Genomic DNA, 15,011 nt, shown 5'->3' with positions numbered 1-15,011 from the left:
TCTAGAAATTTTTTTTGGGGGGGGGTACTCAATCCTTCACAAGTTCTACAATAGACATAATAGTTCATTCATTCATTCATTCATTAAAAATGTCATTCTCCTGCTTAAAGCCCTCCACTCCCTTCCCGTTACCCTTAGGATAAAACCATAGCTCCAGCTATGTCCTTGCAGACCTGGTTCCTTTTACCTCCTCATTTCATTTCCCTATGTGTTCAGCAATTTTGACTTGTTTCTACCTCAGGGCCTTTGCACTTGCTGTTCCTTTTGCCTGGAAAGTTCTCTCCGTCATTCCTTTTCATCCTTCAGATCTGAAGACCACTTCCTCCAAGAACTCTTCACTGAGCAACCTGTCTACAGGATCTCCTCGCTACACCCCACAGTCCCCCTCTATCATCATACCTTGTGTATTTCCTTCATGACATGTAAAGATTCAGGAGATATATTGTTTATTTATATAAGACTGTAAGCTCCATAAGAGAAGAGACCCTGTCTGTCTTATTCACTGCTGGGTCCCCAGCACCCAGATCAGTGCCTAACAAATAGCAGGGGCTCAGGAAATATTGTTGAATGAAGGAAGAAAGTACTTACGTATACAAGGTTTATAGAAGTGAGAGGCAAATAGAAAACTTCCATTGCTTCTAGGAACTACAACCTAAACTTACAACCTATCTTTTACAAACCTAAAAATACAACCTATTTTTTTTTTCTCATTATATCATCTATATATCTTCTGATTGATAAAATTTGACTTTTGGCATGGTTCTCTGAGAGTCACAACCCAATTCTATGAGAGCTTTCTCTTATCTATCAAGTGGTCAGGTTGTCATATTTGCCACCATAACTCATCTGGATTTTTATCAAAGTACCAACTTGTTCTCAATTGTCAGGACTTTTTCTTCCATATAATTTATCTTAAGTTAGGCTGTCCCAAGTTGGGTCTACTACATCTGCATGTGTGTAATGTACAGAATAATTTCCATTTCATTGCTGGGTTAGGGGTCTGCTGGAGCAGGACCCTGGGTGTGACTGGAAGCACCTCGTTGGGACCCATGGACTGCATCCAGGCAGAAACCAAGTGCTTTGACACAAGAATGGGAGGCAGGTGCCACCGTAGGTCTGTGCAAGGTCAGCCCCTGGCAATTTCAGCAGCTAGGTTCTAGGTCCTTCCTGGGTGCTGATGCTGGTAAAGTTCCAGAACTCGGGGAATAGGGTTTGTCCTATTGGCACATCCCTCCCCTCCTGCCTAGGGTATAGCTATCCATCTGCTAGAGAATATGGTGAAGCACTCATCTAATGCCAGCTCTCTCATCCCACAGAGTCCTGGCCCGTGGTCGTGCTGCAGTCCAGGGGGCTGGATGGCATGCTGGACCCAAGCTCAGCTCAGCGTCCGGGCCCAATAACGGCTTTTCCAAGGGAGCAGCTTTCTGTCCTGGCCACACCGAGGTAAGCACTTGAGGGGCTTCTGCCTCTCCAAGGCTCCTGGCTCTGGAGCATCCAAGACAGCTAGAAATGAGCCCCAAGCTGAAGAAGGAGAGTCACATCTAACTGCTAATCAGCAGGAGCCGGGGGTGGGTCCTAGTGATCCAGCACATGTGGCCCTCCCTAGTCCGACCGGGAAAGAATTCTGCCATGCTTTTAGCTGGCCCCACAGCTTCCAGGGACATGTAAAGAGTCTGAGCTGCCCACCTCTGAAGTAACAGAACACAGGGCCTCCAGTAGACAGACAGAGAACATCAGTCAGAGCCTCCACACAGCTCCTGATCTGTCTGAGCAGGCAACCTCGTGAGATGAAATGTCCTTGATCACTCTCATGCACTTGGCCATGGAATAGAAGGTGGGGAGAGCTCCAGATCTGGGGACAGAGGCCAGCACTGAGTTCCACTGCCACTGGGTGTGTGCCCACATCAGGGTACTTACTCTTACTGCCTCTCTGTTTTCTCCTCTGTACAATGGGAATAATAAGGCCTCCTCCCAGGTTTGTTGTGATGGTTAATGAGGTACTTATGCCCAATAAAGGATAATGATGATAATTATGATCTCCCTGCATTCATTTTAAGATGTGTGTCTAAGACTGCAGACCAGTAGATCCCGTTCCCAATAAAGCCATAGTGCCTGTACCCGCTAGTGCTTTCTGGCTATGTATTTCTATCATGGGCATTTTAAGTGCTTTTGGACCAAATCTACCTGATGCCCAGAAACCTGATAAACCAAATATGAAAATAATCGAATATCCAGGTATTCCCCAGTGTCCGGATTTGTGGCATGAGGAAGGTGAAACTTACAATCTGTTGAATGGAATTCTCGTTTTGATGTTGGTGAATGAGTAAGTGTAGCCATGGGTTCCAGTGAGTGGGGCCTTGGAGCTCTCTCCTCTGGAAGGTACTGAGGCTGAGCGATGCCAAGGCGGAGCCTGCCACTCACTAGCTGCAGAACCCTAGGTCACTCAGACTCCCTGACACCCGTGTCTCTCCTCTGTCTAGTTCAAGGATTGGACTAGATCGCTGGTTCTCAAAATTCAGTCCCCACCCAGCAGCATCAGTATCACCTGGGAGCTTGTGAGAAATGCAGATTCTTGGGCGCCCAACAGTCTGCAGTTTAGCAGGCCCTCCAGGTGATTCTGATGCCCTGAACCTCTGGACTGGATCATCTCTGCTGTCCTTTCCAGTCCAAGCTTCCCGCGGGAGATGCCAGCAGAAGCACTCCCTGGGTTCTATCCTGGCAATGCTATTCTCTGTTGTGACCTCAGGGGTACCTCCCTGGGGAGCTGAGGAGCCACAGAATGCCTCTCACACTCCACACAGTTCCTGACAACTGGGGGTGTCCCAGTCTTTACAACTGAAGACAGCAGCATGTTTACATTTAGAGCAAGGCCAAGTGTACAGCGAAAATGACCTTTGACCCACTCTCATAACGTGGCTGGAGGAGGAGGCTGGATTTCCTCAGCCACAGGAACTTGGCCTCACTAACACTAGTGACCAGTTCACTGACCCGATCTCTGGGCCCAGAATCACTAAAGCTCTAGGCACCACCCCTCTGAGGCAGGAATCATCATACTCCCCGGATAGAGAAGCTCCACGGCCGCGGTCTCCAGGTGCTGTCAGCCCTCTGAGCCACAGGAATGTGGGCCAGTTGCTTAGCTCCGTCCAGCAGCTTCATCACCTCATCAGGTGCAGCCCGAGTCTGCGTGAAGATCACTCACCTAGTGCAGGAAATTTCTGTCATGATTGGAGCATAGGAACCACTGGAAACCCACAGAATGTACCACTGGTCCAAGACAGGGCACAAAAGTGGGGGAGCCCTGAATAAAAGGCACCCCCCCCCCCCCACACACACATACTCTTAATCATTTATCCTCCACTCAGGCTAGGAGCAGAACAAATACAGAACATTCAGCAGTGACACAGAACACGTTCCAACATGCAAGCCCCTAACGGCATCATCCCCAGCAGATCACTCAGCTTACAGGGCTCTGCTTAGTGAAGCCTCGGTGAGGACTGTCATGTCTTCAAGAGAAAGGCTTCAAAGCTTGTTCTTAAAAATAAATAAATAAAACTCACTCCCTGGTTCATGTCAACCAAGAAGAGAATGTTCTCTTATAAACTGCTTTTGTTCATTATATCACTAGAATAGAAATCACACTTGTTTTTTCTTTTCTTTATTTCTCCATTGATGATTTTTTAAAAGAAAGTCTTATTTAATTTAAAAAGAAATAGCTGAAGGGGATTAAAGAGTACACTTATCATGATGAGCACTGAGTAATGTATAGAATTGTTGAATCACCATATTATACACCTGAAACTCATATAACACTGTTAACTTTACTGGAACTACAATAAAAAGCTTAATGAAAATGAATAAATAAAAATAAAAATATTTGATAATGTCACTGCATTATGAGAAAATGTCAGACATGGCAATATTCTCACTTAAAAAAAAGCTAGGAAGTATATTTTAAACATAAATAAAGTTTTTAAAAAAGATCATGGGGCATGCTATTATGGGTGAGTCAGTTAAAAAAAACTTTTATGAGAGATATATTTGCAACATTTTCAAAAATCTTAATGAAGCAATCTGTCCCTGATGCAAATCTCCACTGTGATGAAATGCTGTCCGCTACCATGCATTATCCTGACAGCGAATCAAGAAGTCACAGTTGATGTTAAGAACTTTGTGAGATCAATTCAGTAGAACCTGCAGAGTGCCAGGCAGAGCAGCAACCTGCATAGCTGCTTAAGGTTGAAGCATGTCCGAGCTGGAAGATTCCTTAAGAATCAGCAGTCACATGGAGCAGTGAAGGAGCACAGAAGCAAGGGACTCGTCTGCACACTAACTGATTCTCACAGCCGGAGCCACCTGTGAACACTAGGTCACCTGGACACAACGAAGATGAACTGGATGCTTTTCTGCCTCCAGGGAGTTTGCCTGGAGGTGGGAGAAGATGAGAACACAACCGCCCTAAGACAACATTAAGGAAATGCTTTACAGAGGTGGAGAAGGGAGAGAGTCTCTGTAGAAATAGAAAAAGGTCCCGCCCTCCCCAGTGCAGGTGGTATTTAAATTGGGTGTTAAAGGGTGATGGGAAGGACTCCAACCAACAGAGGTGGGGAGCAGAAAAGGCACAGGGAGGACAAGGGGGAGTATGCCTGGCATAGAAGAGTCTGAACCAAGGACAACTACTCACCACTGGACCCTCTGGGCGGGTGATGTGACCAGAGCGGTGCTTCAAGAGGTTAAATGGGGTGGCTAGGGACAGTAGGGCACTGGAAGAAGAGAGATGAGGGTCCAGAACATCAGTTGGGAGACGGTTCTGTGACCTGAACTAGGAACAGGAGGTGAGAATAGAAAGCACAATTTCAAGAGATGCTACTGGGGAGCAAAACGCAAAAGGCTGGGGTGAGGAGGGCCGGGAGGAAACAGCAGAGGCCAGCGATGAGCTGAGGTTTGGAGCTGGTGAGCAAAGGGATGGTGGTTCCAGTACCAGAATAAAGGAAAATGTTGGAGAAACACATTTAGGAGGGTGGGGTGCAGGGAGATGTCCACAAGTGATAGCAGCTGGGGAACTACGTCATAAGCCGTCAAGCGGTCCAAAATGGGACTGCTGCTGTTGAATACAGGGAGGGCAGTGAGTGATCAACCGAGGAGTAGGAGTGTGAAGATTTTTGCTTGGGATGCCTTGCGTTTAAAATGTCAGTATCCGTGGAGAGTTGCTGGAGGTTCAGAACTGGCTTTCAAAAGAGCAGTTGGGCTAGAGATCCCGGTATGGGCATCAATCCCACAGAAGTCTCAGCTGACTCCTTAGAAGAGGATGAGCTTACCAAAGGGGAGACTGGAGGAGGAGGTGGGAATCTCTCTCTGGTTATGGGAAATAGGGAGCAGGATGTCCCTTATTACCATCAAAACCCTAAATTTTAGTGGTTTCCTTTTTCCATTTCCCCATCCAAATTCTAAGTGTTAACTAATTTGGATATAAACAGACGAATTTTCAGTTTCATGTCTTCTCCCTTCTTCTATCTGATGAGAGATACCATGTATTGAGAAGAAAGAAAAGGAGCAAACCAAGGGGCTTGACTTAGCTGCCAACCAACCGAATGATCGGTTCTGTAGCAGTTGGCTGGACAATTATCTGCCACACCATTAGCCAGCAGAACCAGCGGTGGTCAAAAGCCCAGATGTACCACCACCTCCTCTGCATGGCCGGCTGGAGGACTGGAGTAAACACCAATGTTTTTCAAAGTAACCCAAGAGAAAAGAATTTGGTGGTTTTATTCTTGGTATCTCACCAAAGAGCTGCCTGTTTCCAGCTGGAAAAAAAAGCACAGTATTGAAGAGAAGAATGCATCATTTTGAAACAGATTAGGAACACAGCATGCAGCCATATCATCCACAAAATCCAAAAGAAAGCATGTACCACAATGAAAAGAAGGCAGGGAGTGAGCTTCTCGCACCATCCCCATTCACTGCTTCATTCATTCACCTTATATTTTTGAGGACCTACTGTGTGCCAGCACTGCACATGGCCCCGGAAATATATAACTCCAAACAGCACAGCTTCTAAAGTGCTCTCAAGGTACTCGATTATCCACCACACTAGGAAAGGTGATAAGGTTATGCACAAGCCACCATGAAAGACAAGAGAGGTGCACACCGAGGATGGAGTGACTAGGGCAGGTGGATGAGACACGGCTCTGCACTCCAGGGCCTTGCAGCCAGTGGGGAGACAGGCTCAAATCATCAGGCTTGAAAAGAAGCCCAGTTGAGGCAATGAGTATGCTATGAAAAGGTGTGAATGGAGTAGGCTCAGACAGCAAACAAGCAGCAGTGTGACTGAAGAAGACAAAGTCCGTCATGGTCAACACAGGACATTGGAATGACTCAGAATTAAGTAGATGTGTGCGCACCTTTCAATCCTCGCAAAAACTCTGTGAAATAGTGGTTACAATTTTACCAATGAGGAAACTAAGGCTCAGAAAGATTAAGTGACTTCCCTCTGCTAGCAAGTAGCCAAGCCGGGAATCCAAACAAGGTTTTCTAACCCCAGATCCAATGCAGAATGACCCGTGGGAATGGGAAGAAAAAGGGGGAAAGGATGGAATAGAAAGTTAGAGCACCCTCTCTAGGGGATGTCTCTAACCCTACCAAGATTTAGGGAAGCTTCACAGAGGAGGTGACATTTGATATCCATCCACAGGTGTGACTGGGACCTCCACAGTTAGCTGCCCTAGGAGTGGTCATGGGTGGGCAACTCTGGTACAGTGTGGAGCCCTGTCTGGCCTGTGCTCCAAAGGGGCTTGTACTGTCTCATGGGGACAGATGATTTCTGCCATTTGCTCTATACTCACATAGGAGTAAATAATAAAAAGAAAAGGCATGTTTAAGAATGGAAGACAAGGGCACCTGGTGGCTCAGTCAATTGGGCGTCTGCCTTCCCCCCAGGTCATGATCCCGAAGTCCAGAGATCGAGTCCCGCATCGGGCTCTCTGCTCAGCAGGGAGTCTGCTTCTCCCTCTGCCCCTCCCCCTGCTCATGTTCTCTCTCTCTCAAATGAATAAATAAAATATTAAAAAAAAAAAAGAATGAAAGACAAAGTGAGGGGGAAGGAAGGAAGGGTAGACTGGTTTAGTAAGGGGTCAGCTTTGGGTTCTGTTCCTAGTTGTGCTGATGACTTTAGGCCTCTTGGTTAATTTTCTGTGGATCACTTTCCTTGTATATGAAAGAAAGATGATAAATCCTAACCGAAGTCACAGACTAATGAGAAATTAGAAATGAATGCACTTGAGAAGTTTTAAAATGTCACACAACAAGGAGCTGTTATCAGCATCGATATTTCTAAGTGCTGGCTGGTGGCTGAATAGGCTGGCAATGCCGGTCCCAGAGCTATATACTTTTTTTGCCAAACATGATGCTTCATGGGTTTGTAACAAGGGTTCCAAGTCACCAGATCTCAGAGCTGACCCAGTGGTGCTGTCTGAAGAGGGTGTATTCAGGGCTGAGGCTTCAAGACAAGTCCCCGGCAACCCTTCCCAGGGGAGTCAAGCCGTTGGGCTCGACACAGTGCTAAGGACAGGTGTCAGACACATACTGTCCACCCACAGCTGCCTCAAGGACTCAAAGGACCCTGTATATGGTGCTGCCAAATTCACATGGTGCCAGAGGGCGGAATTTCAGGGGCTCTGTCCCTTCCTGAAAAAGCCCAGCCCGTGAATGGCGTGACCATACCTCCAGGTCATCTGAGCCAGCCCTGTTTACGCCTATTGTCCTGTGTCATTGTGTCCAGCAGCCCCTCTCGCTCTCAAAAGGCTCTCGGTTTGAACGGTAAATTCCAGGGTCACCTTGCCCTTAGACTCCCAGGTGAAATAAACCTCCTTGTGATCCTCCGGGGAGGTCAAGACCCAGAAACTGCCTTTGTACAGAACTTTGCGCCCCGTGGACTAATCCCTGTTTCTGTTTCCTTCCAGGTGCATAGCGTAATGTCCATGTTGTTCTACACTCTGATCACAGCTCTTTTGATCGGCATCCAGGCAGAACCCCATCCCGAGAGCCATGTCCCAGCAGGACACGCCATCCCCCAAGCCCACTGGACTAAGCTTCAGCATTCCCTCGACACAGCCCTCCGCAGAGCCCGCAGCGCCCCAGCGGGGGCAATAGCTGCAAGGGTGGCAGGGCAGACCCGCAACATCACTGTGGACCCCAAACTCTTTAAAAAGCGGCGACTGCGCTCACCCCGCGTGCTCTTCAGCACGCACCCCCCACCTGTGGCGGCAGATACTCAGGATCTGGACGCGGAGGCCGGCGGTGCCGCCTCCATGAACAGGACTCACAGGAGCAAGCGGTCATCGTCCCACCCTGTCTTCCACCGGGGGGAGTTCTCGGTGTGCGACAGCGTCAGCGTGTGGGTGGGGGACAAGACCACCGCCACGGACATCAAGGGCAAGGAGGTGATGGTGTTGGGAGAGGTGAACATTAACAACAGTGTGTTCAAACAGTACTTTTTTGAGACCAAGTGCCGGGACCCCACGCCCGTGGACAGCGGGTGCAGGGGCATTGACTCCAAGCACTGGAACTCATATTGTACCACGACCCACACCTTCGTCAAGGCGCTGACCATGGACGGCAAGCAGGCTGCCTGGCGGTTTATCCGGATCGACACAGCCTGCGTGTGCGTGCTCAGCAGGAAGGCCGGGAGAAGAGCCTGACCTGCAGGACGGCCCCCACCCTCCCCGAGCTCCCCCTCCACACCCTCCTGGGCCCCTCCCTACCTCAACCTGTAAATTATTTTAAATTATAAGGACTGCATGGTAATTTATAGTTTATACAGTTTTAAAAAATCATTATTTATTAAATTTTTGGAAGCATCCCGTGTGCCGGCGCTCCAGTCATTTTCCCCAGTGTGACCCTCTGCAAGTCTTGGGACATTGCAGGGTGTAATCCCCATAGTGTCACCTGGCTGTCACCCTCACCCCACCCCAGCCAGCTCTGCAAACTTCAGGGAAGGCTGACTGGGTTCACAGATTCGCCTAAACCGGACATGATTAGAAAGGGAAGTCTGCTGGATTACAGCTTTGATCTGCCTTCCAGAGCCAAAACTACCTAATCCTTGGATTACCTGGCCCACTGCCCCAATGCATGAGCCTCGGGAAGTTTGTGGAGCCTCGGCAGAAACCGGTCCGCCACCTCAGAGTCCCGGAGGGACTCACCATATAGTGGGAGGAGGCTTGCACCAAAGACCTATGGGGCTGGCTTGTTTTTAGGGGGAGACCTGCTTTTGGCTGAAATGCTGTCTGGAAGAATGGTAATGAAATAATCTCATGAGAGCTGTCATGGTAGATCTGATTTCATGTTCAGACTGCCTTAGGACTAATGGCGGGTCCTCCATTTATCCTCCAGAGGCTTCCTGCAGAAAGACTTCATTACCCAAGAACACATGGGGGCCTCCATCACTCTTGCCACCCACTGAGGCCCCACAGCAGCTTCCAACGGCCCCAACGTTGGCCTGTAACCAGGGGGGCCAGAGACCTTCCCAGAAAGAACTTTTTGATTTCTAATTGGGTGATTTCCACAAGTGACCGAAGGTGGGAGGGGTCAGGAAACTGGAGAGTAGATTGCTGGGGGAGAAAAGAGGTAAACAGAGTGAGAACCGACACAAAAGCCAGGGAGGTGCAGAGGAAAGGTGGGCCAAGCCGGGAGGGAACAGTGACTGCTTGCTCCTCCCTGACAGGGGAGAGTGAACAGGAGAGAGGAGAGGAGAGACAGGTGAGGTGGGGGCCATGGGGCAGAACGAGGAGGAACGTGTGTCCTGTTTACCAGCATCGGTATCCTGGGCCTCCAGAAACTCCAACACCCTGAGTAGTTGTGTTTGGGGGGTGGTAATGCTGATCAACACTGACTACTTCAAGAGCTCCTGGCCAGATATGGGGGTGAGAGACTCCAGGGGCCAGTCTGGAGCAGGGCTCCACCCATCCTCCACCTTCCCCTGTAACTTTTTTATTTTTTCCCTGAAGGCACATTTTTTTCCCCCAGCGGAGAACTTACATTGAAATGGAATTTCTGCTTTCCTAGCCATCCCTTCCTGCCCAGGGTGAAAGGCCTACTCTAGTTTTTAGACTCAAATTGTCCCTCTGATTAAAAAAAAAAAAGCAAATGGTCGTATTCATTCCTCTGTAACTTCGTCTATCCCACCCGCCCCCCAACCCAATCCAAATAGGGCCAATTAGAAACATAGAGAGCTTTGGCAAGTGAGGCATTTGATTAGGGTGAAAAGCATGATGAAATGAGCCCTGTTTTTCCTATCAAAGCTACTGCAGTTGGAATAAAGATTCATGCTCAAGAAACACCAACCAGAACATCGCATGCCGAGATGCTTGGTCAGATAAAGGCTGGGGAGAGGGAGCCCTCCCACCGGCCTGTGTCTGCGGCTTTTTCCCTAGGCTCCAGGGCCCGTGGCCTCAGCCCTCCTGGCTCCACCTGAAGACCGCTCCTGGGGGGCCTTCCTCCTCGGGCTGGCAGTCCTGCGGGGTCCTGGCTATGCGAGGGTGGACAGTGAGGGCGGCATTTCAGAAGCTCCCAGCCCCGAAGAAGCTTCGTTGGTGAGCAGCTACACCAGCATGAAGAGTCTGGGGAGCTCATCCCCGCACTGCAGGCCACTGGGACATCTAAAATACATATTCTGGACTCTCCTGGCCTGTCTGGAGGGAAGGCAGCCTCCAAGTCTCTGAGGAAGGACGGAGGCCAAGGGTCAGGGAAGAGAGTTCCGGAACCTGGACTGGATCGCCCACCGGAAGAACCAAGCAGCACTCGGAGATCTTGGAGGATAGGAGGTTTATTCAATGCCAGCGAGCTCAGAGGAGAGTGGTGTCCAAAGGTCTGAGCGCCGAGCACAAAGGGGGCAATTTATACACTTCTACTTAGGCATACTTGGCACTTTTGGTGCGATCGCGAAGCGGGGCAGGAAGGAGAACCCGGATTGGTGCGTGCAGGAAGCAGAGCGGGGAGAAGAACCCAGATTGGTGCACGTGGGAAGCAGAGCAGGGAGAAGAACCCGGACTGGTGCATGCGCGAAGCGGGGCAGGAAGGAGGACCCGGATTGGTGCGTGCAGGAGGCAGAGCCGGGAGAAGAACCCGGATTGGTGCATGCGTGAAGCGGGGCAGGAAGGAGGACCCGGATTGGTGCGTGCAGGAAGCAGAGCGGGGAGAAGAACTGGGAGGAGCCCCAAGGCAAGGACTGGGACTCTCTCGCTGGCTCGGTCGGCCATCTTAGGACACAGATTTTCCTTATCAAGAGGAGCCCCCCACCCCCACCCCACTAACACCAAGGCCTTCCCCAAAGGCAACAGAGCGCGAGGCCCAGCTCCCGAGTGGCCGTGTGGGAGGCAGTGTTTTCACGCCATGCGCAGGAATATCAGTTTGGCCCAAGAGAGTTGGAGCAGTCCAAAAACAACCCCAAGCCTGGTGGTTGTGCAGCTTGCACTCTGCCCCCACAACCCAGGGGGGGGAGTCTGGCTTCCACACCCACCCCGGCTGCCTCAGAGAGGCTGGCCCAGGTCATCAGGGCACCAGACACTTGAACACATTGATATAATAGCTCACAACCACCCATTATGTCCCCCTGAGGGGCCGCAGCTGCGGAGCCCACCAGGCCTTCCTCCACTCACCACACTGAGATTTCCCGCCCAGTTCCCCCAAAGCCCGGAGAGTCGGAGCGGATCCCCTCCCCTTGGCAGGCAGCTTCCTCCACCGGAAGGCCTCCCTCTAGCATGCCAAAGAAAACTAGTGCAGACCCGGGCTCATCCTCAGCCGGACATAGCCCAGGCCTCCTAGCAAAGCAAAAGTCCTGGTTCTGGGAAATGAGAGCAAGATGGGGCCTGACTCTGGTGTATATTCCAAGTCTGTCCCTCTGACCTCCCCTCCCCCAGCCAGGGCACTAGGCACCCCTAGCTCTGTTTCTGCCACTAGCAAAACACCTACCACAGAGAGACAGATTTTCAGCAGCCAGCAAACGGCTAGCTAGTTTCATCCCCATGAGATATGGGAATGCTCTTCTTCGAAGTCTCACCACTTTCTCCTCTGTATAATCTGCATTATGGGAGAAGGGTCCACCCCAGACCTGGAGGACAGAGGACACAGGGGCAGGGTCTGCCCCTCATGGGCCACATGGTCTCTGCTCCTTGAAGAAAAGGGGGCATTCGGAATGGGGGTGCAGAAGTGAGTGCAAGTGTGGGCTATGAAGATCACAAGGGCCCAACTGGGCAGTGACCTCAGGCTTTCTTCCATGGGCCTGAATGGAAGAGCGGGAGCCCCCAGGCCCCTGGTGCTGAGGAAGCAGCTGGGTGTGATGCCACCGACAAGGGGCACCACATCCTATGCAAGCGCAAGGCAAAGGAATTTATCCTCAACGGAACAATTCCTGTGCTGATTGTAGGAAGGTAACAACTATGCTGGTACTCAGGAAACATTGGTTTATTGGCCAAGGTATCTATCAATCGGGTAAAGGAAACCATCCGGTCCGTGGACGTCATGGAAACTGAATGTGACCATGGCATAGCCAGGCCCAGAAAGGTCAAGAGCAAGGGAGTGGGCTGTGGAGTCAGACAAGCCAGGTACTTCTACTTAGGCTGTGTGACCTTAGGCAAGTTGCTTCACTTCTCTGAGTTTCCATTTCTTCATCTGTGAAATGGGCATAATAGTAGCACTTTCTCAGAGAGCCTAGAGATGATTATAGGAGACAATATGCAAATATACACAAGCACCTGGCACTTCAGAAGTATGTAATAAATTTTAGTTTTGAAAAGCCCAGTTGGCTGCAAAACCCTAAAAGGATGTTAGAACAGGGTGGAGCAGCTTTCAGCAAGGCAAGGCAGTTCATGAACAAAAAGTTTCATAGTTGCCTCATAGGTTCATTCCATGACAGGCAATATTAATAGTGACTGCTAAGCAGTTCATGTGGCTAAGCTCTGAGCAAGCCTCTGGGTTCTAAAACTAAGACCACCTTAAGGAGAGTGCCACAAGTCTGGGCTTTCTGTTTGCATGCCTCACGGCCAGAGGACTACTCCATGGTTCTCTGGGATGTGTTTACTCCTCCAGCCTCTGGCAAGTTTATAAACCATTGGCTCTGAGCATTTCCACGTGTCAAGCACGTGGGATCTGTTTTGTTCCAGTTCACTTGGGTCTGCAACCAAAAAAAGCTGTGACCTTCTCAGCATTCACCTGGGTTTGTGGAGATGGCTCAGGAGGTCCAGGGCCAAGATTAAATTCCTGCAGCAGAAGCCTGAAGAGACTCCCTGCAACCCAGGGCTGCTCCTTAAAATCCAGGATGCGTTCCATCTGTGTTCCCCTTGGCATCCGGCCCGATCTTGCATGTGACAGGCACTCAATCAGTGCCTTAGGGCAGGTAAGAGAGAATTTAATTCCCATCTTCTTCTCCAGCACCCTCACCATTCCCACCCTGTCTGTGCCTACCCTGTGTCAGCAATAAACGGGTTAAGTGGTTAAAGACAAAGTCCTTCCTGAGGCCACTGCATGAGAGTCATCCTAGAAGCTTTCGGAGGTTGGTGTCATGGCAACGAGCATATTCAGACTGCCACGGTCGAATCCGGGCCTCACCATAAGCTTGGCTGAGTGATATCAGACAAATTACCTTATTTCTCTGCACTTCAGTTTTCTTATACAGAAAATATGGATGATAATAATAGAACCTACTTTGTTGAGTAGTAAGACACTTAGTCCAGTGCTTGGCACATTGTAAATTATTGTATTTAAGACATATGTAAATACACACACGACTATATATACATATATGCCCACATACAGACACAACATACAAATACACACACAGAGAGAGCCCTCTCGAGCTAAGAAGCAGCCAGGAAGTGCACCGCCTACACTCACATGCACCCACCCACTGACTTAAAAACACAGAGGGACATACAAATCGGTGCACATAAACATTCGAAACGACAGCTACAGTGGTAAGAAGCAATCGGTGCAAAGAGTAAATCAGGGAAGACTTCCTGAAGGAAACAACTTCGAAAACTGTGTTTGGAAAAAGAAGTTGAATGAAATTATCATTTGCTCTGGGACTTTTCCCAGATTTACAAACAATGTAAAGCCCACCCAAGAGGTTGCCTAGCCCCTAGACGGGAGAGAGAAGAGAGCCACCTCATTCTGAGCTATAGCCTGGCAAAGGAACTAGCTTTTCCTGCAACTATAGACGTTGGGAAAACCCAAGGAAGAATGGTGTGAAATCCTGTGCATGAACACAAGGTCCTTGTATGCTGGCCACAAAATCTTCATCCTCAGCCCAGATGCCAAAGAGCTGATTAAATAGCTTCCTGAAGATGTGACTTCCTCCAGCCTTATCAGCTGGCGTTCCTTAACACCGAAAATAAGTAGGAAAAAGATTGACCCTCCGAGTGGGCACCACGAGCCCCTGGCTCCGGGGACGGACTTGGGCTGGAGGCCCGCTAGCCGCTGGGGCGGACATTCGCTGCCACTGCTCAGGGCCGACTCGGGCCCGGAGGCCTCTCCCTGTTTATCTTGCCCTTGCTATTCCTTTCACTTTGACATAATGAAAGTGCAACTTGCACACTGTCTCGAGATTGCATATGATAATTGGAAACATGTGTCCGAGTTGGCATCCCTTCAAAGGACTTGGGCCGTCTTCTGATTGCAATAGCAATCCCCTGAGCTGGCTCTGCGGCCTTTACATTCCTTCCGCTGCACCTTAGCGCTAACTCTTGCCAGGAGAAGGCTGTTGCAAACGGAGCTCGTTCCTGAGGTTCTGTAGAAGTTGGCACTAACGAGCCGAGCCCCGCCCCCCCCCCCCCCACCCTGGTGCACAGCAGGCAGCTAGGCACCAGCTCTCCCGGCCATGAAATCAAAAACCAGCAGGTCCATTTTCTGTTGAGCACATGGATGGGTCAACACCCGGGTGGGAGCCTGGGTCTTCTGGCCACTGCCTGGGCTTTCAAGGGCTCTGATGCTGGATCCTCTCTGATCCAGCCGGGTGGTTTCTGCTG

At 50.0% G+C, this 15,011-nt stretch overlaps 1 protein-coding gene across 1 annotated transcript; it reads left to right on the top strand.

Moving 5' to 3' along the window:
* Positions 1–1,415: 1,415 nt before the first annotated feature.
* Positions 1,416–8,740, top strand: NGF (nerve growth factor). The gene is made up of 2 exons (XM_021690213.1): positions 1,416–1,443; positions 7,956–8,740. The coding sequence occupies exon 2, from the start codon at positions 7,968–7,970 to the stop codon at positions 8,691–8,693; it is 726 nt and encodes a 241-aa protein (XP_021545888.1). The 5' UTR covers positions 1,416–1,443; positions 7,956–7,967; the 3' UTR covers positions 8,694–8,740.
* Positions 8,741–15,011: the final 6,271 nt, after the last annotated feature.

The sequence above is a fragment of the Neomonachus schauinslandi genome, chromosome 4, assembly GCF_002201575.2.
Source record: "Neomonachus schauinslandi chromosome 4, ASM220157v2, whole genome shotgun sequence".
Classification (NCBI taxonomy): domain Eukaryota; kingdom Metazoa; phylum Chordata; class Mammalia; order Carnivora; family Phocidae; genus Neomonachus; species Neomonachus schauinslandi.
This window is presented reverse-complemented; position numbering and strand designations above follow the sequence as displayed.